Source organism: Apteryx rowi, unplaced genomic scaffold (genome assembly GCF_003343035.1).
Source record: "Apteryx rowi isolate R43461 unplaced genomic scaffold, aptRow1 scaffold_292, whole genome shotgun sequence".
Lineage (NCBI taxonomy): Eukaryota > Metazoa > Chordata > Aves > Apterygiformes > Apterygidae > Apteryx > Apteryx rowi.
Window position 1 is genome coordinate 1 of NW_020449330.1, and position 24,824 is coordinate 24,824.

The 24,824-nt window shown below is 40.8% G+C and overlaps 1 protein-coding gene across 1 annotated transcript; it reads right to left on the reverse strand.

Annotated features, from left to right (window-relative positions):
• Positions 1 to 487: 487 nt before the first annotated feature.
• Positions 488 to 16,851, reverse strand: CWF19L2 (CWF19 like cell cycle control factor 2). The gene is made up of 5 exons (XM_026069360.1): positions 16,718 to 16,851; positions 3,498 to 3,608; positions 2,662 to 2,781; positions 1,129 to 1,236; positions 488 to 813 (listed from the first exon to the last, which is right to left on the reverse strand). Exons 1-5 carry the CDS (start codon positions 16,799 to 16,801, stop codon positions 775 to 777), a joined length of 462 nt encoding a protein of 153 aa, XP_025925145.1. The 5' UTR covers positions 16,802 to 16,851; the 3' UTR covers positions 488 to 774.
• Positions 16,852 to 24,824: the final 7,973 nt, after the last annotated feature.

Consider the following 24,824-nt stretch of genomic DNA (forward strand, 5'->3'; position numbering starts at 1 on the left):
GTTCTTCAGCTGCAAGTCTTCAGGAGGAGTAGGAGCCTTTCTCCTCCCACGAGCAGTGACCAGTTTCCAGCCTTCTTCTACGGTGTTATGATGTACCATTTCACACAGCACAGAGCCCTCCAGCAACTCCACTGCTGCAGGGGGTTGGGACTCCTGAAGTTGTACAGTCTCCGAGAATACCCTATCTATCTCTTGCTCATCTTCTCGGATGCCGCGCAGCCTACTGATCTCCTCCTGTAACTCCCTTACCTGAGGACACAACTCATCAACAGCAGCACACCTCCTGCAGGAGAGCTGACTGCCAGCCCAGGCCTCCTGGAGAGGCCCCAAGCACTCCCTGCAGCCTGGGACCTGTAGAGCTGCATCAGCTGTCAGAGGGTTGGTCTGGGTCCAAGCCTCTGACACAGCAACTCCAACAGCCACTGGGGAATGTGCTCTGCGGTGTGTCACAACCATACTTGAGGAAGCATACACCACAGGGATCAGAAATGAAGGTGCCTTCATGCGCCCTTCTGCGCAAACTTAGACACTAAATTAGATACTAAATTCAAAATAATTGTTTTAATACAACCGAAAGAAAATGTTATGAATATGTGACTACACTTATGTTATTAAAATCACAGCAGCTCAATTCAGAACGACTCAGTTTTCCAGAATAAACATTACTTATCATGCACAGAATCCACCTAGGAAGACCAAAAGAGGCCTTGATTCCATAAATATTGCTGCTGAAAAGTTTGGCACCTCCCTTACTTCCTTATATCTGTTCAAGCATCACAGAAGCAAAACTCCACTCACTTGTAGAAAAACCACCTTAAACAGGAAGAAAAAATAACATGTCTAGTCAAGATATTTAATCCATCCTCATTAAGGCAATCAAGCTCAAAATATAACAACAGGAACGGGTATGAGGCAACATTAAGTTTAGTGCCTTGTCAAATACTAAATAACTATCAGGTGGAAGTCTTTCAGTGAAAGAAATGTAATATTTACCTAGATAAACACAGGCATTTGTCTGTGAAATAAGTTTTTGTTCAACACATTTCAAAAGAGCTCTCAGAAAACCTAACCAAGTTTCACATTTGGTCATGCTGAATTTATTTCTGGAATAGTTATCAGACTGCTCACCTGTAGGGAAGGTTCTTTCATAGTATCTGATTGCTCGTTGACCTTCCAAGCCTTTTCTGTATTATCTGACTGCAACACATTTGACTCAACCCATTCAACTGAAGAATCCTAAAAATATTGAGTTTGATGTAAAGAATAATTATAACACTATAACATACTATTATACATTGATAAAAATAAAATACTAAAGTGTATTGTTAATCAAACTTGATGCATATTGCTAGGCATTATTAATTTAATACTGTTTATTAGTTTAATAATAATGATAGTAAAAATAATATTGATATTTTCACAAGGAAATTGTTACATCACGATCAAAACCTCACACCAGGCTTCATGAGCACATCAACAGAGTATGCAAGAACTCTAGCTCATGCTGGTGGTTTAATAGAATTATAAAGCTGCTAGAGACAAAACTGTCACAATAAAAACAAAACAAAAAAACTGTTTTTATGACATTACAAATACAAAATTTCTAAATTCATGACCAATTGTGTTTTACATAAAAACAATTAATGTAAAACCAATAATACAATGTGTTATAAAGCTCTTCACATTCTCTCTCCTTCTATTTCCATATCCCACTTCCCACACTTGCAATTGCAAACGGTGCACTGAGATTTTATGCTTGGAGCAAAAGCCCTCTATTGAACAGAATTTCTCTGTTATTTATAGGAACCTGTCACGCAAATAACAGACTTTAGATTATAGGTATCAGTCAGGACTGTGCTGTATCTTGGGATTCACTGATGCAATCTGAGGTTTTTTGATGCTTCCCATAGGAAATGTGGGATCAATTTGTGGCTTAGGTTACTTCCCCGTCCTAAAAAACACAGTTCACTTCTGTTATCTGTCCCTGGAAAAGAAATCTCATCATACTGCATACATGAATCTCTCAATGAAAGAGAATCTCTACGAAGAAAATCACAGTGCTACCTGACTTGCACCAACACATCCTCTTAGCATTTTACACACAGCAGCCACAAAGCAGCATCCTGATTTGCAATCAAGTCTCTTGTACTGCTTTGCTGCAGTGCCCTTCAATGTAAAGGCATACAGATTCAAATGCACAAGTTAGAACCTTCCTTTGGACTCATGGACAAGTAAGCCCCAGTTGAACATCCATGGAAAAAGGCAGCAGGTTTAATTCAGGCTTAAAATCAAAGTCAAGTATTTGCAATTTTAGACACATTGTTCCATCATATATACCACTGACTACAAAAAACATATGAATGCCTCTGCTCTCTCCCAAAAGTTCCCCAAAAGTTCAATTTCTTTCTGCTGAAAAACTGTAAACCTCTTAGTTCCTAATGAGTGAAAAGAATATCAGAAAATGTGAAGACATTCAAATAATGGCACCTTTTAAATTGATTAAATACTTGGTATATTAAAAAGACACACTTTGCCACAGTGTTTCCCAACAGAAAATGGTAAGAGTAAGACACAGGACTACTAAACATGTCTATCCACAGAGACTAAAAGAATGCAGGTTTTAAGAAATTTTAAAATGCTTCAGAAGACATTTTTACTTACTGAAGAACTATCAAGGAAGTCATCCTTCTTTTCAGATTTTTGTTTTTTGCTTTTCTTCTTTTCTTTCTTCAGTTTTCTTGAATGTTTATCCTTTTTCTTTTTCTTTGGCACAGAATGTTCCTACAAGTAAACATCTGTAAATGAAATCAACTAAACCAGATCTCCAACACAGAAGAAATACGATCACAACCCACTAACCAACTCGCATTGAAAAAAAGGCAAAACTTGCACACAGCTGGACACAGCTACATATTTTATTCATTTCTATTACCCTCTCTCTTGTATTTCTTCTAGTTTTTATGCCTCACATCTACAAGAGACATCTTCCCCCCTGCCCCCAACATATTTTTCACTGGAAATAAGGCACTCTAATTATACATACATCTTCCATACACTGTTTATTTTGGTCAAAGCTATTTCCTTAGGAATCACTGTGTCAACATACATCTGTCCTTTTTTGAAATATCTACACAGATTTTAAACTAATACCAGAGAATGGAATATTCTGAGTGCCATTAGGGCTTTTCTTGTGATCCTCCACACAAGGGCTTGCTAAAAAGCCTTGGATCCTCTGTAATTCTTCTCCTGGTATTATTCTTGTCTGGCAGTACTTGCTCTTCTGCATTTGGTAGAAATTAAAGCTGTAACTGAACTACAGAAGTTTTTCCTCTTTCTGACTAGAAGATTATTTCCAGTTTAAGAAAGCTAACTTTGAAGCAAAAGGAATTTAGAAGCTGAGAGGTTTTTTAGATCATCTTAAAGCCACCAAAGCTTTCTGTTCATATGAAGGTAGTGAAAAACTAAAAATTCAATTCAATGATTTACAGTTGCATCACCTTTTCCAGTTGTTCCACACGTTTGTTCACATCAGCAAGCATCCATGTATCTTCACCTCGCAGATGCTTTAGTAGCTTTTGCTTCTGCTCCTTCTCATAAGTAATTTTGGCCTAACGTGAACAGAGGAGAAAAAGAGTCAGATTTCAGCAGCATTACTTACGCACACACACCTTTGTAAGTCATGCTATAACGCAACAGAGCACAATTCTAAGAACTGTTCCTGAGAACTTTTATTTTAAAAGGACAGCATTAAAAATACTTTAGGATTACATGTTAAATGGGAAATTCAGTTAAACCACATTACATACCGCCCTTCTTCAGTCTACAGCTTTGCAGCTCTTCTAGCACTGATACCATCCTATTATCCTAAATAATGGGGTGACATAAGACATTCAGCTTCTGTTCTCCCTTTTGAAAAGCCTTCTGTTCTTATAACCTTCACGAACTACATAATATATCATAAAGTGGGCTTGACTTTCTGATTTTCTATTTCTAAAAAAAAAAAAAAAAACTCTGGTCAATTATTCTATTCCAAAGCACTGCTCACCAGCTATTAATTTAAAAAGTAAACTGTTCGCAATTCAATCTTTGTGCACATTCAGCTTTGGAAATCACCTCAGCCAGGTGAAAAATCTGGAACTGCAGAGGTCCATGCTCTCAGGAAGGATTTCCCTTTTTGAGACTGAAAATGAAAACCACAGCATTTCTTTTCCCTATGATTTTACTAGTCTTAAATCATTAGGGAAGAAGAATAGCAGGGTTCTGCATCTTCCAGTTCCAGAACTTCTGAAGTTTCATGGAAAGTTCACCTTTTTAAGTAGAAAATAACACTTGTATTTCTTACCAAAAAAATTTTAGCTTTTGTATGGCTAGAAAGAGAGGCTTGGAGAAAGAACAGCAGTAGGTGCTCTTTCACCATAACAGTTCAAAGAACAGAAGTACAATCTAAAAAATAAGATTTAAAAAAAAAAAAAAAGCCAACTCTTAAATTAGGAGTGCTAATATATTTTTTTGAACAATGCTATTAGCAATATTGAAAATGGCATAAAGAACAAAAATCAAAATACTACACATGCCTGTGCCTAAATGAAGCACCCTTTTAAAGCTTCATCCTTTACTTTCATAGTAGCCCCAGAAGGTGATGATCTTTCTAATGCATTTAAACTCAAAAAAAAAAAAAAAAAAAAAAGGAAGGTTCATACCCAGGGCTCTTAATTTCAGAAGGAGAGACTTTGAGAAACCAAAACAAGTTAGCGTAAGTCAACTAGAATAAAGAGGCCAAGAACTGGAAATTTTCTTAAGTGGATGAAAATTATTGGGACTTCCAGCTCTAGAACAAAGCAGATGGTCTACCAGGGACTGAGTGAATGCTATATCTTTGAATTCAAAAGGCAGGGATAAGGATGGAGTTAGAGCATGTTGAGATGTTCATTCCAGCATCAAAACAGTTTTGAGTTTCATAAATAAACAAAACAGAAGAATAAGCAGGACTATAATCCAGTAAGAGTGAAGTAGCTGTTAAGCATAGCCCAAGTACTTCAAACCCGCCCAGAAGTCTAGAAACGCAGGTGAGTTCTTTACTGCCTTAACACGATCCAAAAGCTCTTTTAGCTAACCCTGGCCACCACACAACACATATCAAGCTTGAACAAAACCCCTGAAACTCGATGCAGAAATCACTGACTGTTATTCCCTGGTCTAGTCCATACAGACCATGAAGGTCTTTCTGTCTTAAAAATATATTCATCTGACCAAAATAAAGTAACTAATCCTGCCACATTCATGGACAAGTGAAGGGTAATATCCTCAGCTATGCAACTCATAAAATGCCTACAAACCGAACACACACAAAACTTAAGTTTATAACTAGATAGAGACGGACACTAGAGATAAGTGTACCAAAAGCTGGCTAACAGGGAACTTGACCAATGTTCTAGATGGCAAAAAAAACAACAAAATAGAGACTTCAAGCTTGTTTGCTCCACAAGTAAACAGACTTTCTTGTCAAGATTTAGATGGGGAAAGGACAAGCTTTCCACATACTCTGTTTCACTTTTGGTAGAGAAAGGCCTGAGGCTCAAGTTAACAGTTCACATCCATCCTTTCATCAATTCTTAGGCATATTAACCTATGAATACCTCAAATGAAGGTCAATCGAGATCAGCTTGTCAACACCTCTTCATTTAATATACTCATTTCCTGACTAGAAAGTTAATACTGGAAGATGCAAGTCTGTCATCTCCCTTTGTATGCAAGGTGTGGGCCTACAGTAACAACATTTTTCTCTTCCTTAGAGAAAGGACGAGATCCTGTGTCAGTATCTCACACTCCCATGAGAAGCTGAATTAAGTTTTAGTTTTGCAAACAGCCAAGGAGCAGATATTATTATAAAACTGTTACCACAAACCTGTAAATCAGGAAGTAAAATCTTTGGGCCGGCCCAATTAGACAGTAAATGCCAGCTGCTTCTGTACTACCCTAACAGTCCCTGAAGATGGGCTTCCAGAGAGCCTGCATCCCCACCACGGAGCAGCAAAAACAGCACACTAGTGGGTCTGCACCCTACAACCACTTGCAAAGCAAATTTCATGCATAGTGAGTAAGAATGGGTGCCCCGATTTCTGGGTATTTGTCAGGTCAAAAATATTTTAAATATAAATGCACTATTTTATTTCTAGTTGTACAGTAAAATTATTTTCACCAACTTGGTATTTTCACCACTGAAATGTGTAAATTCCCAAACAGTTATTTAAAGACACTGGTAGACTTTAACCACATCATCAGTTTATCATTACACAGAATTTATAGGACTCTCTTGGTTAGCTGAGATTACATCTATGTACGAATACAAATCAACATGCTGATTGTATAAAGCAGAAAACACATTGTTGCTTCAAATCAAGTCAAATTTGCATGTTCTCTTCCAAAGTATTTTTAGATTTCTTTCTTATTGCTGCTGAAAACTCAGTACAGTGTTAAAGATATCAAATAAAAGCTCCAGATAAAACACAATACAGAATCTGAAAATAGATATATTCAAAATCTCAAAAATAACACTTCATATCATCTGTTTGAGATAAATAAGAAATCATACTCTCACTTTATCTGCAACAAATCACAAAGGCAAGTAGGGATAAGATAAGCATTAGAACAAGTTGATCATCTGCTGGTTTATCAACAAACAGGGTATTTATCTGATATCACCTCAAATTTGCTCTACAGATAACATTATCAGATAACATTATCACATTCCATTTTAAAACCTTTAATTAAGGTTAACCAAAACTAAATAAATCTTTAATCACATAGTCTATGCAATTTTAAGCAGCAATTGACACAAACCTATTCAACTTGCATCACAGCCCAGATTATGAATACACCTTTACAAACACATCACTATCAGAATTACAATATAGATTGCACATTAGCATTTCAATGGTTCCTTAGCCAATGTGTCCATTTTAACAACAAAAGAACAGTAGTATTAAATAAGAAGATAAATCAAAAATATATTCCAACTGAGCACTGATAACTAAATAATCTAAATTACTCCTGCGTTCTCCTTAAATATTAGTACACGCCCATCTACAAAAAAAAAAATTAAATAGAATTCATATAACGTATATAACTTGCAAAAACCTTTGTCAAAGTCCTTCAATTAGAAGCTATTTAGCAAACTAAGCAGTCCAAAGGGTGACAGTGTTACGTATTTGGAACTGGCTGCCTTGTTTCATACATTACAAGAGTATCAAACAATAAAACAAATTTTCTCTCTCTCCTGTGTTTTCAAGTTTTCTTTTTAAGAATCATTAACTTCTCCTATTTTTCCTCTTTTTTGCCCCCCAAACACATTCCCCCTTTACATTTCAGACATTTTATTTTCTTTTGGGGGGGGTACTCTTCAAGTGACCCTCCTTCATTTATTCTCCACTACTTTCTTCCTATTCATCTACTAGTCTTTTTTGTGATTTAGACTCCTACCCTTCTCTATAATAAAAAGTATATTTTAAATAAAATTACTATTTCCTTCAAAAATGACAAATTTACAAAACTTACAAATATACATTGAGTAAAATGAAGTTAATATTATAAATAAAGTACAAAAGGAGCAGGAACACTTTTTATTAGCTCTACAATAAACAGAAAAAATACAGGCAAGCATTTAGGTAAATGAAATACATGATCCTAATAAAAGAGGTTGATCATACTTCTGACTAAAGTATGCAAATATATACTCAGAACACAGAATGACTCTAAATCATCATTAAACTGCAGACTGTGGTCTCCTGAATACTGGATGACACAGGATTGGACAAGATGAACCTGTAGTGACACTACCACCAGACTGTTAAAAAGAGAGACAGACACAAAAAGCAGCAGACAAAAGTTTGTTTTTTCTTAGACCAAGATACAAAATATAGATGATCATTAACAATATCCATAAGTAAAACAAAAAAAGCTGCCTAGGGATTTATAAAAGACTAAACTTATATTTTTACCTGAATTATCAATTTAATACCACACTAGAATGCTAGCAGCTGTAACCTCTGGATGTACATATCTATCTAGCTCCCTCTACCATCAAATTACAATATTCATTTTTATAGTCAAGGAAGATTTTCCCCTCACCACTCCCCCAATTATTTCAAGCATCACTTGGGTGAGAAGAGGGGAAATCTAAGCTACTTTCTTTATTAGCTTCAGACCTTAACCTCCTATTCTACTTGTCTTTTATAATCATGCGTGGCTAACTAGCATCCATCTATTTTCTCTTCCCTTTCTACATTTTATAATTAAGTCCCCTGTCAGACTTATTCTGCTATGCTATAGAGGCCAACTCTAATAGTTTCACATCTCTCAACCCACAGCAATTTAAGCATTTATTTCAAATGAAGTTTCATTAATACAAAAATATCCAACAATTTATCCTTTCACCTTTACAGACAAGTACTTAACATTAGATACATTTTAGGTCACCACTGCAACAACATTTTTATGTTTCTTCACCATAAATATAAGATGCTATATTTCTGAAATAACTTCTATTTCAGAGCAATGCAAGTGAGGGTGCAAGCACCACACAAACACATAGTACCATTAAAAGCAATTACCAAGAAGGGTAAGCAGCATGCTACATATCATACTTCTGGGGTACCCTAATAAACTTACTCATAGTCCTCTTTGCAACAGGCACAAGGTGAAGCATAATGCTGGCAAAGCACTATGAAAGATCTGTCAGTAATCCGTTATAAAAACAGTACTCTACAGCAATATGGTAGCAATGTTAGCCAAGGTGGACAGAGCAAACTCTTCAGAGTCTTTACTGCAAACAAGCCAAAGGAGCTTGGATTTCACAGTCCCCTCTGAAAGAGGAAGGAAATCGAGTTCAGGGAAAGTTCTCCCAATTTTTCAGTACAGGGATGAGGTAGGTCATTAAGGCCAGTCCTGCACAATTGTCGACCAGAGCATCTGCTGTGCTAACTATAAAACTTGCTCCAAACAGCCTATAATACACCAGAGACAAACACCAAAACCTGCAAAAATTACAGTATGCCACCCCAGGAAGAAGCAGAAAAGATCAAAGGCACTGCCAATGGCAGCACTAGGTTGCACAATAAACAGAAGTTGTTACATGACAGCACCCAAAAGACTTCCAGAAGTGGGTCACACCATACCTTAGTGAGGGAGGCTAAACCACTCCCTCTCCAGTGCCCAGAAACCCTGACCAGCACTCTTTACTGGCCCAAACTCTGATTATCAACTCAGCTCTCAGCAAGGGCAGAGAGAATTTTCAATACCACTAGAAAGACCATGCAATGTCCCATCATTAACTGTGGTCAATCTCTAACTCTTTAGGATAAAATGAAAAATGCCACCGTCCAAAAGACAACTTCTCCATCAAAACAAAGAAAAAATTCCTTTTTCCTGCAACAAACAGTCAGAAGAAACTCCATAGCCCAATACCATATCAATGTAGTGTAACAAACACAATCAGCAAAGAGAGATCAAGTACGACTTCACAGCTGAGCTGTTTGAATGGTTACCTGCCATTGAAGGGCAAGGCTCCACTTCCACACCTCTCTTCTCTGCACTCCCACCTGTGCGTCCCACCACTCTCCTTGCATTGACCTGGCCACTTCAGGGAACTATACTGACAGAAGATGAATCCTACCAAGAACAGGGGACAGCTTTCTGCAGATCTAGCTTCCAAACTAGTCCTCTTACAAGGTCATGCAAGCTACCAGTTCTGACATCAGGAAGGAAGAAAAAAAAGCGCAGCCTGGGGAGGAAGGAGACTGGAGGACAAAGTAGTGTGGAACAACTCCTTTGGGAAACCACTTTCTGTTAACAAATTCAAAAGACAAAAAAGCTAGCCCAGTCCTTAAGATATCAACATAAGACACCCAAAATCTAAACAATGAGGTTTCATTTCTAATTTCAGGACTATCTCAATCCTGTCATATAATCCATTCTATTCATTTACCAGTTTCCACATTAAACTATCAGAGAAGTTTCTGTGGCCTGCGTTACTCTCCCAGCTTACATCATTACAAAGCTCAGGGCTGGAGAAGCTTGGTTATATGAATGCTTATCTTCAGGGAACCCGGACATGCCTTCTCTGATAATTCTGATGCTCCTGTACACATTTTCAATCTTGGTAACACACTTATTTTCACGAATGCTTAGGCTATGTTTCTCTATCCTCAATATTCCCATTATTGTTACATCTCTGAAGCCTTACCAAGGAGGACAGCAGTGGAGACATACAAAAGGGATTAGTTTCCACCCTAAGCTGCCATATCACAACTGTACCAGTGCTGCCTGTACCCTCATCCTCCTGCAGATGCAGCTGTGCCAGCTGAAAACATCACTGCTCTTTGTCATTTGCACCTGTCAAAAGGTACACAAGACAGACCATGGAAACAATTTTCAAACTTGTTGTGACCAAAAATGATCCCAGAACAATCTGACATGCAATTCAGAAAGCAGACTGTAGGCGATGGCACTCTTCCTTCAGCAGCAGCTGGGAGGCAGTAACAGTTTCTGCTGGGACAGCTGCAGACGCCGCAGAGGAACAGACACCTGCCTGCAGCTACTACTGCTAGCAAACTGTAGGAATCATGTTGACCCAGAACCTCTCCAGACCTGTGGCAGAGAGAGCTCTAAAAGAAGGACTAACAGAATATAAAAACTGAGACATCAGTAGGCTTCTAAAATGACCTGTCTTTTAAATCAAAGGTGTGGATTGCAAAAATGCATATAGAACTGCTTTGTCAGAAGTATGAAGACCTTTTGTAAAAAAAGGATTCACTTCTCGGTGCTATTACTCCCCTAATATTAATTAATGATTTAAGATTTCAGTGAGTATAATAGTATTGACACGCTTACTTCCTCTGAAAGACAGTCAAGGATGTAACACTTCTGATGGATTTTAAAAGGGAAAGAACATGAAATGGCTTAGTATTACAGCATATAAACAGTTTCCAATGAATAACAGCTCTAAAAACCAAAACAGTGACATGTTTTGCTATTAATTTCTGTTTAAGATTAATTTCTGTAATTTTTCACTAAAAATGAAGTGTAAAATATTGCCAAAGCAGTTAATCATTTCTGCAAATACCATTCACATAACAACAGTTAAGCTGATTTAAGAAGAAATACCTAAAACTACTTCACTGAGAAAACCTGCTCATTTCACAGGTTGTTTAGAGTTCAAACACAGTGCACTCAGTGATATTGTTACACACTGCTTTTATAAGGTTTAGGTCAGGTTTTTAAAGAAAATAAAACATAAAAAATGTAAAATACAGGTAGAGGACTAAGCCAAAAGAATGAAATGAGACATATTAAAATAATAAGGGATTGCACATCTCAATTTTTTCAGAAACCTAAATAAGTAAAATTAAACACAATTTCATATTGTACAATGAGACTGTTTCAAGGTACCATCATTTTATCTACATTGTTTGAAAAACATATCTTCACATCTTTGTGAAATAATGAGTAAGATCTTATTTACCTACAGTAGTAGGTAATCCAGTAGTAGGTAATTTTTAATCAATATGTACTGCCATCAAGAGAAATTTGCCAGCTATCATCCATCCCTAACAATTAAAAGACAGGATTTCTATATAAGCAATGGCCAAATCACATCAACCATAGAGACAAAAGAGTAAAAGACTCATCCAGGTCCACCAAAAACTACAGAGCAAATGATGATCAACACCAAATCACAGAAATGCCATGTCATAGTACAGATTCAGGGACTGATTCAAGATTGTATTATTGGTAGTTTTTATGGAAAATCCATGTTCTCATCTAAAAAAGCATACGTTCCTGCATTTACAAAAATACCCAGATTATTTTCTCTTTCTAAACTTGCAAACTCAAACAGTGGTGTTATAAACTATCCTACACATCAAAACAAGATGCTATTTCAGGAGCTTGATAACAATTTGCATGTCAACACTTAATTATTTGATTACTGATCAATATGATAAACATAACCAGCTGCTGTGCTTTACCAGTGCAGTTGGGAAGACAGACTACACAAAAGATGTTTCCAAAATTTAAAAGAAAAATCTCTGTCGAGGCATTCAGGGTTTTTTTGGTTCTTCAACTGAAGTGTGTGAGATAATCATAACCAGCAAAAATCATGAAAGAGAACTAAAAATCAACAAGAAGCAATCTTCTAGTTTCTTTGTTTTAAATGTAAAAGCTAATGAAGAAATCAATTCTATTTCTACAACTGTTTCAAAATCTACTAAATAATCTCTTGATTTTTGTGTATATGGAATTTTCAAAAAAAAAAATACCCAGCTAATTCCTGATTTTTCTAGTCAGCTCAGTGATTTTGGGCAAATTACTTCTGAAGATACAGGAAAGGTTCCCTTAAATTACTTGCAGTCCTAACCCTCAACAAACAAAAGGTATCTGTAACCAGAGTTAAAGGGCTTCCTTTCATTTTAGCCCAACCTACACAGACTAAATATTTGCAGTATCTCTATAACTAAGAGCTCCTTACGGTGAATCTAGTTGAACATCTCCTCTCATCTTTCCAGAAACAGAACTGCTGAAGCACAGTCACTTCTGTAAACTGTAGAGTATCTGGGAGCATCATGACTGAAGCATCAGACCTATGCAGCTTCCCAGTTGTCTTTCCCAAAGCAAAAAGCAGGAACTTCCAAGATAACACAGAATCACAGAATAGTTGAGGTTGGAAAGGACCCCTGGAGAGCATCTGGTCCAATCCCCCTGCTCAAGCAATCACCTAGAGCAGTTGCCCAGGACCCTGTCCAGATGGCATTTGAGTATCCACAGATGGAGATTCCATAACCTCTCCAGGCAACGTGCTCCAGCGTTAAACCACCCTCAAAGTAAATAAGTGTTTCCTTAAGTTCAGGGAGAATTTCCTGTGTTTCAGTTTGTGCCCATTGCCTCTTGTCCTATCATCGAGCACCACTGAGAAGAGTTTGGCTCCATCTTCTTTACACCCTCCTATCATGTATTTTTACATTTTGAAAAGATACCCCCGAGCCTTCTCTGCTGCAGGCTGAACAGTCCCAACTCACTCAGACTCTCCTTATATGACAAATGCTCCCATTCCTTAATCCTCTTTGTCACTCTTTGCTTGTCTCACTCCAGTAGCTCCCTGTCTTTCTTGTACTTGAGAGCCCAGAACCGGACATAGCACTCCAGGTGTGGCCTCACCAAGGCTGAGGAGAGGGGAAGGATCACCTCCCTCAATTTGCAGGCAAGACTCAGCCTAATCCAGCTCAGGATGCTGTTGGCCACCATTGCCACGAGAGCACATCACAGGCCCATATTCAACTTGCTGTCCACCAGGACCCCAGGCCCTTCTTTGCAAATCTGCTCCCTGGCCAGTTCTGGTGCATCAGGTTATTCCTCCCCAGGTGCAGGACTTGGCATTGCCCTCTGAACTTCGTGAGGTTCCCATCAGCCCTTTTCTCCAGCGTGTCAAGGTCTCTCTGAATGGCAGCACAACCATCTGGCATATCAGCCACTCCTCCCAGCTTTGGGTCATCTAAAAACTTGCCGAGGATGTATTCAGCCCCAGGCCATTAATGAAGATATTAAACAGTACTGGCCCCAGGATGAAGCCCTGGGGGACACCACGAGTGACTGGCCTCCAGCTACACTTCATGCCACTGATTACAACCCTCTAAGTCCAGTCGTTTAGACAGTTTTCAATCCACCTCACTGCCCACTTCTCTAGCCTGCACTTCATCAGCTTGTCTATAAAGATGTTAGCGGAGACAGTATCAAAAGACTTACTGAAGTCAAGATAGACAACATCCACTGCTCTCCTCTCATCCACTAAGCCAGTCATCTCATCACAGAAGGCTATCGTCTTGGTTAGGCACCATTTCCCCTCAGAAATCCATGCTGACTACTCCTGATCACCTTCCTGTCCTTCACATGCCTGCAAATGGTATCCAGGATTAGTTCCTCCATCACCTTCCCACGGATCAAGGTGAGCCTGAGCGGCCCGTAGTTTCCTACATCCTCCTTCCTGCCCTTCCTAAAGATAGGAGCAACACTTCCTCTTTTCCAGGCCTCGGGAACCTCTCCCAGTTGCCATGGCCTTTCAAGGATAATCAAGATTGGCCTCACAATGTCATCTGCCAGCTCCCTCAGCACTCACAGATGCATCCCATCATGGCCCATGCACTTGTGCATGTCCAGTTTGTTTAAAAGTGGTCCCTAACCTGATCCTCCTCTCCTAAGTCCTCCTTTCTCCAGACCTTCCCTCTGGTCTCAGAGGCCTCAGATTCCCAAAGGCCAGTCTTACCAGAAAAGACTGAGGTGAAGAAGGCATTCAGTCTTTTCTGTGTCCTTTGTCACCAGGGCCCCTGCCCCATTCAGCAGCAGGCCCACACTTCCCCTAGCCTTTCTCTTGCTGCTTAAGTACTTGGGAGAAGCCTTTCTTGTTGTCTTTCACATCCCTCATCAGATTCAACTCCAGATGCGCTTTGGCTCTCCTCACCCCATCCCTGCGTGCTCAGACACCATCTCTATATTCCTCCCATGTCACCTGTCCCTGCTTCCACCTCTTGTACTCTTCCTTATATTTGAGTTTTTTCCATAGCTCCTTGTTCATCCGTGAAGGCCTCCTGCCACCTTTACTCAATTTCCTGCTTGTTGGGATGAACCATTCTTGAGCCTGGAGGAGGTGATCCTTGAATATCAATGAGCTCTCTTGGACCCCTCTCCCCTCCACGGTCATAGCCCATGAGATTCTTCCAAGCCGGTCCCTGAACATCCTCAAGTCTGATCTCCTGAAGTCCAGGGGTGCAATCCTACTTTTTGTCCTGCTCCCTCCTTGCAGGATCCTGAACTCCACCTGCTGCCCAGGCTGCCCCCAACTTTCACATCTCCAACCAGTTTTTCCTTGCTTGCAACTATGAGGTCCAGCACAGCTCCTCTCCTCAAACATCAAATGAATATCTTGACCACATGTTAGCCACATGTTAAAAGTTACTGCTCTTCTACCACCCTATCACACAGTGTTCCCAACCTCCATCAAGCCTCTCACTCCTTTTTTTAAGCCATACACAGCACAGTAAATCTGACAAACTAAGCCCATTTCTTTTTTGCCTTACAAGAAAGAGGATGAAAATGCACCAGGATAAAAGTGCTGCAACAATGCTTTTCTAGCAACAGGCAATCTGACCATAATCAAATTAGTCTAAGTGAAGCAGAGAAAGTCAGTACACTTAAAACATTAAACCATTCTCATTTATGGATGTTATTGATAATATACATATTTTAATGAACAGATGAACATCTTTAAGAGTTCATAACTTCACAAATACTTTTTTTTTTTTCAATTTAGGACTGTTTATCCTTCTCTAGTAAGAAGGAGAGACGCAAACAAAAAAACCCAACCAATTTATCATTTGCAATTTTTTCCTGCATAAAACTTCAGGAAGAGTACTATCAAGGGGAGGTTAGGTTTTTTGGTTGGTCTGTTTTCTGATTTGGTCTTCTTTTTCTGAGGGGATGGATTTAGATTTAGTTTCATCCTAAAACCTCAAAGTATTTTTTTTCTAATACTTTTAACAAAGATGATGAACAGCATACAAACTTATAAGAATGGTGGAACATAGAGGGTTAGGACCTACAAGGCTACAATGCCATCAAGGACTCTGAGACATCCTAACAGTGGAAGAGTAGGCCACTATACTCGATATATTGTGCTTTCTAGTATCAACTCAAACTCTGCCAAAATACCTTTACCTCCTCTTATCCCACATCCTCTGCATGACTAAGTGCTCACATGAGCCACTTCAACCTCTTCCTCTCTGACAGCAGCTTTGTTTCATTGCTGTTGAATTTTTCAACACCACTGCAACCAAACCTCATTTCTGAGCTTTACTGTGTCTTCCTGAACTGAGACTTAATTGAACCTGCTGACAGGTTAAAGCTAAATTCACATGACCTTTTCCAGAGATTGTAGCATATTTAATATCACAATCCAGTTGGATTGGACTTTCTATAAAATGAGAATTTCAGGATAGTTCAATACATTATAGCACAAAGCAATAAACTTATCTCTGAAGAGCTGCATTTCAATATTATTTATTAAGAAAGTCATCGAGAGGAACAAGGATATTCAGTGCCATATGTTATCCAAGGTGTTCTAAGTTAACTTCTTACACAGAGCTTTCCATAGCCTTCAAATGTCCTACAATACACTCTTTTACTATTCTTATATTCATGAACTTCTTTGATTTCAAAGAGCAAATAAAAGTGTTCTGGCAAAGCTGCTGCTGTTCACTGACTTGCCTTTTTTCTTATCAACATTGTCTTTGAATAAAAGACGCACATAAATGATATGTGAAATACTGAATGGATCAACACCACTGTAAACGGCAAAGCGTATAATGAGGCTGCTGCCAATCAAAAGCAAGTTCCTGCTTGCTTCTCGTCACTGCCCGGTGATACGGTCCTTTTTGGCCGAGGGGCACGGGGCTCTCCCTAGGGGAGAAGGGGGTCTCCCCAAGGAGCCCCCGGCCATCGGGACCAGGCCAGGCCGCCTCGGGGCCGAGCCCCCCTCCCCGGGCAGGGCAGGGCCGCCGGCGGAGGCCTCCCCTCGCCGCGGGGCCGCGCCGGAGCGCCGCAGCGGGCCTGCCCGGGGGGAGGAGAGGGCCTGCCGGGGGAGAGGGCCTGCCGGGGGGGAGGGCAGGGGTCCCACCTGCGCCAGCAGCGCCTCTCGCTCCCGCCGCCTCTGCTCCTTGCGCGCCGCCAGCTGCGCCTCGCTCTCCAGGCCCGACGCCATGGCCGCACCCCACCGTAAAGCAGCCGCCGGGCAGCCTCACCGTGCGTACGGCGCTGTCGTAAACAGCGGCGGGGCGAGGGGCGGGGCGAGGGGCGGGGCGATGCACCCGGAGGCGGGGAGAGGGGCGGGGCGATGCACCCGGAGGCGGGGCGAGGGCCCTGGCAGCAGGAAGGGTCAAACAAAAAAAGAATAAAAAGCGGCTTTCTAGGTGAAACCGCCCCCGCGAGAGCGCTGCTGTGCCTGCGTGCTGGTGGCAGCCCGCCCACGGGCCGGGCGGGACGTTTCCACAGGGAAGGTTAGGGCCACGTGGGCTGCTGGTGCGTGGGTGCTGTGCTGCCCTCGAAGCGCAAATCCACTTGCCACCTGGGAGAAACGGGCAGCTCTGTTTGGAACGGCCAGCGCGCACGCTGTGTGGACCCACGGATCCCCTCGTCTCTTAGTCACGGATGCACACACACAAACGGGTCTCTGCACTAGCTGGCCCAGGCCTACGGCCTCCCCGCAGCTGCCCCCAGCCCCTCTGCCGCTGCGGGCTTGGACCCCTGCTCTCGGTGGGAGCCGGCTCTCGGGCCCTCTGGGCTCACCGGTATCCAGCCTTAACAAATTCAACCTCATGACCAAGTTTCCCCAGCTTCTCTCATAGCTACAAAATTTGTGTCAGCTTCCAGAAGACTTTCCACCGCCTACCAGGTAAATGTCAGGGCAAATATGTCATGGCATGGCACAAATAGCTTAGCGGGTGCCTATGGCACTTGACTCACAGGGCCATGAACACACAGTATTGGTGTGGGAATGCCAAATTCCAGTCTTAGCCTTTGCTGATGACCAAAATGACTTTACCTGAGCCCCAGGCTACTCATCTGGACCCAAGACTACCGAGAACTGTGCAAGGGAAAAATGTGGCTTAACAGACTCCCCCAGACTCCACACAGTGCCTGATGCTCCCCATTGCCACAATGCATCTTCAGCACTATCTTCCAGCCAGTTTCGCTTCCATTTGCAGCCAGTTTGGTGCTTCCATGCAAACATATGGCTTTTATAACTGGCAGGGTGCCAATGCTCAATATCTGCCTGGACAGGAGGAGGAAGGAAATTTAAAAAAATGTGTTCAAGCACATACAAGTTGCAGTTGGCCAACAGTATATCACAGGGCTGCTAAATCTCAGGTGAAGCAGATATTTATCTGACACAGTTTCTCTGGGACAATATCAGAGCATTATTACTGTGTGTGCAGCACCAAACGTAATCACAATTGCCAAATAATAGTAATATAATTTGAGCTAAGGTCTGAGCAAAATGTCTGGGTAATTTGTTAGCTATTTGCATGGGACAGTATGTTTTCAAAGTGGTAGCAGTGACTGAATAATCATCTCCATGGTGGTATTCAACATGTAAATCGTATTTACATCTTTGTTCTCTTCATGCTATGACAATTAGCAGCATCTTCTGAAGAAAAATCTGTCATAGATCACCACTAGGTAGAGAATCATAACTGATAGTGCTTAATAGTCATTGCATGGAAAAGCAGCACATCAGCCCCCTTTGGGAAGCAATTAACGCAGTAAATAGATGGATACACAAAACATTCCAGCAGGTTTGACAAACACTATGCTCATTCCTTAGCTTTATACAGCAAAGGGCACTGCAGTTGAGAAAGGAGAAGCAAGAAAAGCACAGGTCTGGCCCAGAAAGGAAAGCCTCTTCTCATCATGATGGGTGCTTTTTACTGACAAACTGGCTCTTTTCCCTCCCAGATTTTACCACTTCCTCCAGGCAGCCAGCAGAGCAGTTCAGGTGGGTACTCCCTAATTCACTTCATGCACAGTCAGGTATATTGGCTTAATGGGCTTATATTTAAGCTAAACAGCAAATTGTTAGTCCATGAGCTGACTCAACTAGTTCCGACTGAATCAATTTAGAGAGTGTTTGGAAGAGCTGCATGAGAAGAGAAAGGCTGGTAACTATGACAAAAGTGTGGTTTGCAACTGCTGTGGACAATAACTTCTTCCACCAGTAGCTGGAGTCAGAACAGAAAATGTGTTTTCCACAACCCCAAGTTACAGACAAAGACAAGATCTTAAAGTAGTGTGTAAGCTTTTGCAATATTTGGTATTATTCTTGATATTCATAATCCTCTGCATCACATAATAAGGCAATACTGTAAGTTTTCATTTAAATACAAGTTCCCAATGCTCGTGATTTTAGAGGAGAAACCATGATACAGAATCACAGAATCACAGAATCGCTGAGGTTGGAAGGGACCTCTGGAGATCATCTAGTCCAACCCCCCCTGCTCAAGCAAGGTCACCTAGAGCATGTTGCACAGGTTTGCATCCAGGCGGGTTTTGAATAGCTCCAGAGAAGGAGACTCCACAACCTCTCGGGGCAACCTGGTCCAGTGCTCTGTCACCCTCACAGTGAAGAAGTTTTTCCTCATGTTCAGATGGAATTGTCTGTGTTTCAGTTTGTGCCTGTTGCCTCACGTCCTGTCACTGGGCACCAGTGAAAAGAGTCTGGCTCCATCCTCTCAACGCCCTCCCTTCAGATACTTGTACACATTGATAAGATCTCCTCTCAGCCTTCTCTTCTCCAAATGCACTCTAGAAGGTCAAAAACTGAAAAGCAATTAACATTTTAAAGTTATTTTTAAGATATGATTATTCTGTCATCTTGTAATTTTTGAGGGATGACTTTAATATATAGGGTCAACAGTTAGGAAACGGATGACATCATTTTATCTCACTTCCTCTCCTCATCCAAGAAAAGAGTCTTCTCAGAGGAAGCAGACTAAAATGAAACTTTAGTCTCATTTATTTTAACATATTAGTATTTCTGAAACCCATTCACATGCTCAGAAATCTGCAGTGAACTTAGAGAACATGTCTTTGGTATACCACTTCTAATGGTCAGCAGGACACCTCTGCTCAGTCATCTTATTCCCACTGCCAAAATTAAACATATTAATAAAACAATAATGGTCCAGAGTTACTGGTCTTTGCTGAACTCCTACCAGGAGGCACTGACCTTGCAGACTGAATTACCATTCCCCATGTAACAACACATTTTACACTTTCCCTGAAAGAAGCTGCATGGTCAACCGGGTGGTTCTCCAACTGACCTGTGCTATAATGACTCCATGCTGCTAACCTTCACTGCTTGCCTTTAGGGCTCCATTTGATGTGTTATTTTTATATGAAAAAGTCTGGAAAAGTCCTCTCCACTCAATGTGATTCTGTACAGTTTTCTTTAAACAAAAGGCAGTGTTTCACTAGGCAAAGGAGTTCTTTGAGAGTACAAAACTTTTTTTACTGCAGTGTTGAAGCTGCAAGGTAATGGATAAATCCAGCTTACTGCTATGGGGAGATTGTTATCTGGATTTTAGCACCACATTCTGAAGTGCTCATACTAAATAAGCTCAATATCCAACAGGATGCTGGGGAGAGGATGGAAGGCAGGTACACACAAGTCAAGATGGACTTACCTTCAGTCAGTTCTCATTCTGTTCATTTTTCAAACCACCTGGGTTTCAGTTGCCATTTCTACTGCTGGGTAGTCATTTAGATTAGATTCTGAGAGATCACTTAAACTGGGATGGAAATTTTCAATGGCTCAGTTAAGAAATAAAAAAATGCAGTCACTTGAGAAATTACAGTAAAGAACAAAGAATGAAAAAAGTACAGAAAAATGGAAATACTTTTTTATGGAAAAAAGTATTTTTCTTTCATAGAAATGTTACTAAATTTCCTCAGCAGAGAATGAAAGCAACAGTGTCTAGCTCAGTGCCATAAAATGATAGAATACATTGCCCGAAAATCAATGCAGTAGCAATGTCCAGGTTATTAGTTTCTCATGCCTGAACTGTGCAGTGAGGACCAGAATTGAAAAACCAGACAAATTTCTACTGTCCATCAAAAAGAGTGGTCCCAGCAGCAACAAAAGAGCCGCTGTGACATTGATGATACTGGCAGCCTGCCTTGGAAATGAGAACTCGGTTTACAATGAAGATGAATGAGGAGACTGTGGTGGATCGAAGAATGATTTCACCCATCCTTCCATATTCAGTAGCAAAGCATGTGTTGTCTGCCCCTAAGCAACTGTTATTTTGTTAATCTGCTCAGCTACTTTGAAAACAAGTTACCTCTTCAACAATAGTTAGAAAGACCGAGGGAATGAGGTTTAGAAACACATCCATTTTCTCTCTCCCCACCTCAGGTTCATGACTGTAATAGTAAGAACTGTTCATGTGGGAAATTCTCTAGCGACAGCTAGCGACTAACAAATGTTTTGAGAGGAACCTATAGAAGTGCAAATGGTACTGTTATACATGTGAAATGATAATTTGTTCAGTACATTTCTTGTGGGGCTTTTGTATGTTTTTTTCTTCTTTTGGGGAGTTGAAAATAAAGTTTTTAGTGTATGGGTAGCACACGACAGTAATAACATTTATTTTATCCAGAAAAGACAAGTTTTTGTAGCCACCTGTTTGCCCGCCCTGTCTTTTGCTTTACTTTTGCTTTACACCTTTTTAAAAATCTTCTCTTTGAGGGAAAAGGATAAGTCTTTTCTATTGCCTGCTCAGCTTGGAGAGGTCCACAGGTGCACATGACAGGCACTTGGAATCAACTGTTTCCATAAGGAGACATAAACACTAACTCAAATCACGTAGCAGGGGCAGGAATGAAAACCTAGGGCTTTAGTTTATCAGTCTTTATGCATCAGATCAGTGCAATAACTCAAAGGCAGAGTGTCAATTCAGTGCAGTTTGTTTGTTTTGTTTTTACACTGAGATTAAAAAGCCTAACTTTGTTTTTTAAAGCTAGGTCAGTTCCATAAACCAGGTTGTAGCCTAGTCCCATAGACAGCTCCATCAGCCAGTTAGTTACAGGAGCAGCAGTACCTTAAACTGATGCTGTAAACACTTTGAACTTAGAAACCACAGACTGTGGCTACTGCTGCTCTTTCCCATCAGCTGCTATCTCCCAAAGATCAAGGGGCTGCCTTTGCCCTTTTCTCCTGCTGTGTTTTCCTTTGCGCACTTCTCATGGCCAGCAACCAGGAAACACTGAAGAAAACCAATGCTGCACCCCTGGGTAGGCTCATGGTGTGGAGGTGTCATAGGAGAGTCTCTCCTTCATTGCAATAGAGATTCAAAACACCTGTAAGGATGGGGGTATGGCTGGAAATGCTTTCTCTAATGAAATGGAGAACGCTCACTGAAAAGAATTATTGAGACCAGTGAGGTCTTGCTCCATGGGAAGGGCTCCAAGGCACTACAGCACTGTAACGATAATTGTAAAGAGAATTTGACTGCCACAAAGAATGTCCATAGTTGTCTCTTTTGGCAGCAGCTCAAGCAATTTGCTCCTCTCCAATTTTCACCCCACAGTTCCTGGAATTGCTTTTCATATTTATTTATTTTACAGCATTGTGTTAAGAGGGAAGGGCAATTTCATACCCAATCCTTGTCTCAGTCCTTGACCCAGAAATGGCTGTAACTGCTGTCTGAGTAATGTGCCTGACATCCCAAGCCACAGACTTTGGCGCAGTTCTTGACAACAAATCCTCTGCAGAGGGTAACACTATTCAGGTTATCTGGCCACTCATCTCATTTTCAAGACCAAATTACCCTCCAGGGCCCTGGTTTTGGAAACACACAGGCAACACCAAGTAAGCCTGTCCTCAAGCATATAGCGTGGTGTCAAATACCATCAAGTCAGAAAAGAAACCACAGAGTGTGAGGACCTTGGATTTCTTTTAGTGTATGCTTTGGCCTGCTTTGGCCTTGGAGATTTAGAGTGGCAAAAACCAAACATGGTATTTTTCCTAGTCAAGATTCACCCAATATTCCTCTGTGATGTGGTTTCAGGCTTCGCACAGAAAGACAGAAGCCTCCTATGGAGTTGCTGACACCGGCAACAGGCAGAAATACTCACGTACCAGCAGGGGATTCTGCCTGGTTGGTAGATTCAGAAAAGTATCAATCACATAGCGGTAATGACTTTATGCCTTATAAAGCCAAGCATAGATTAAACAGGGCAGATGGGTGAAAAAGTAACTTCTGCCCCTGTGTTTTCTCCTGTCTGATCCCCCAGAAATCTACCTGGCATGTGGGCCTGACCAAGCTGATTGACCCAACTGAGATTATTTAGGAAGTGCAGAGGAGAGAGAAGAGCCCCTTCTACTAGGGATCACGGTGTGATAAAAATAACTGTGGCCTACAAGCTGGTTCCATGTCTTTCAGGTTTTGTAACACAGAATGGGAGAGAACGGGAATAGTGTTATGAATTGCCAGACTTAGTGTTTGTGTTGTTTAGTCGCTGAGATATCAACAGAAAAAAAATAGAACTAATCATGGTAATTCCTCTAACTCAAGACAGACAGATAAGCTAAATCTTCATGATCAGCATTGCTTCATTAAGAAGAATTAGTGTGAAAGTGTCTTATTGTAGATCACCTTCTAATCTACCTTCTTGTCCCACACAGGCTGAGACCCAAGGAAAGTGCATGATAGAAAAACATACTTTGTTACTAGTGCTTGTTAATAGCACTGCCCCAGAAAGAAGAGGTAGAGGTCTTTTACAGTAAAAACAAGAAATAAATTTCAAGCCCATGCTCAGAAATATGCCTCCTATGCCCTGACACAAGAACCATTCGTGCGAGGAAAAGTTCTGCTTTAATGAGTGGTATGGTAAATCACTACTTCCACTAAACATGTTTGCAATGCAGAATGAGGTGGTAACAGCTAGAGCTATCTTAGTAAGCAACTTGGTCTCTTTTCATTTAATTTTCATTGAATACAGACAATGTGATGCTCTGACTCACTTAGAAACTGTGTTTCTTTGTCTCAGGCTTAAATTAACCTGGATGAGGAGGCAATGTTACTTGGTGAGGAAGCAGAGGGAAAAGTGCTGCAATAGAAGTTTTCCTCCGGTCTGCCATAATTGTGAAAAAAGCCAAGTAAATCCTAGTGGAAGGATTCCTGCATTCCTCTCAGATTTTAGGTGCCATCAGAAGCACCTGCAGCACTTAGCTAGAAAACATCAAATCTTTGTGTTCTGACAGGAATGTCGCATGGTGACCAGGCTTTTTCTGGCCTCCAAATGGGAGGTTTGTAATATGCAGTGCCTTTAGGCCCAAACATGGTGTAAAAGTTGCAGGTGACTGCCCTCTTCTGCCAGTGCCATAGAAGTTACTAAACCAAACTAATTACCAGAACCCACATACCACTAGTTTGCCTTTTAAGGCATCACCTAAGGCTCTTTCTATAAATCCCAGTACTACTAGGGCCAGAATAGAGAGCTTTCTTACTGCAAGAGAATCTAATTCATTTCACTTTAATTAAAGAAGATTTTAGACTGGTTGGAGAACTCAAAAATATTTTCTGTGCTCTGAATGTCAATGATAGTTTCCAGTGCCTCTGCAGTAACTGAACTTCAAGACAAACTTGAGAGGAAGCAACCTGAAGGAAGACAGAGAACTATGCAATTGAGCCAGATAAAATATGTCCTCTTGTTCTGCTGCCCCAGGCAGAGGCAGTGATGGACTCTAAATAAAGCATCATCTCATACTTCTTCCTTCATATGTGGGATGCAGAGTGAGAAAAGCGAGAAATAAAGGGAGTAGACACAGCAGAAATCATTAGATTAGCAATTAAAAAGAGTTATTATCAGTTAAAAACATCAGCAGGCTAGTTACCAGACAAGACACTTACTACAGGGCCTTGTGTCAAAACTGCCCAGTTGAGATGCCTAAAAAGGCCTATTTTTCAGGAACTGAAAATTTCTATCATCTGAAAAGCTGTAGGTTTAAAACTTGATCAGTAAACTATAAGATTAATTCCTTTAAGCTCTCTGGAAGCCAAACCCTTGGTTATGCCTTTCCTTCTGTGGATGCCTAAAACAGATAGACAGTTGAAGAACTCATCACCTCTGCAACAAGTGATCAGCATTTGTGCAGTTTTGAGGCTGGTGAGTAATCCAACCTTTTGGAGGACTGCAGAACTGATGATGAGGTACAGCCTTTC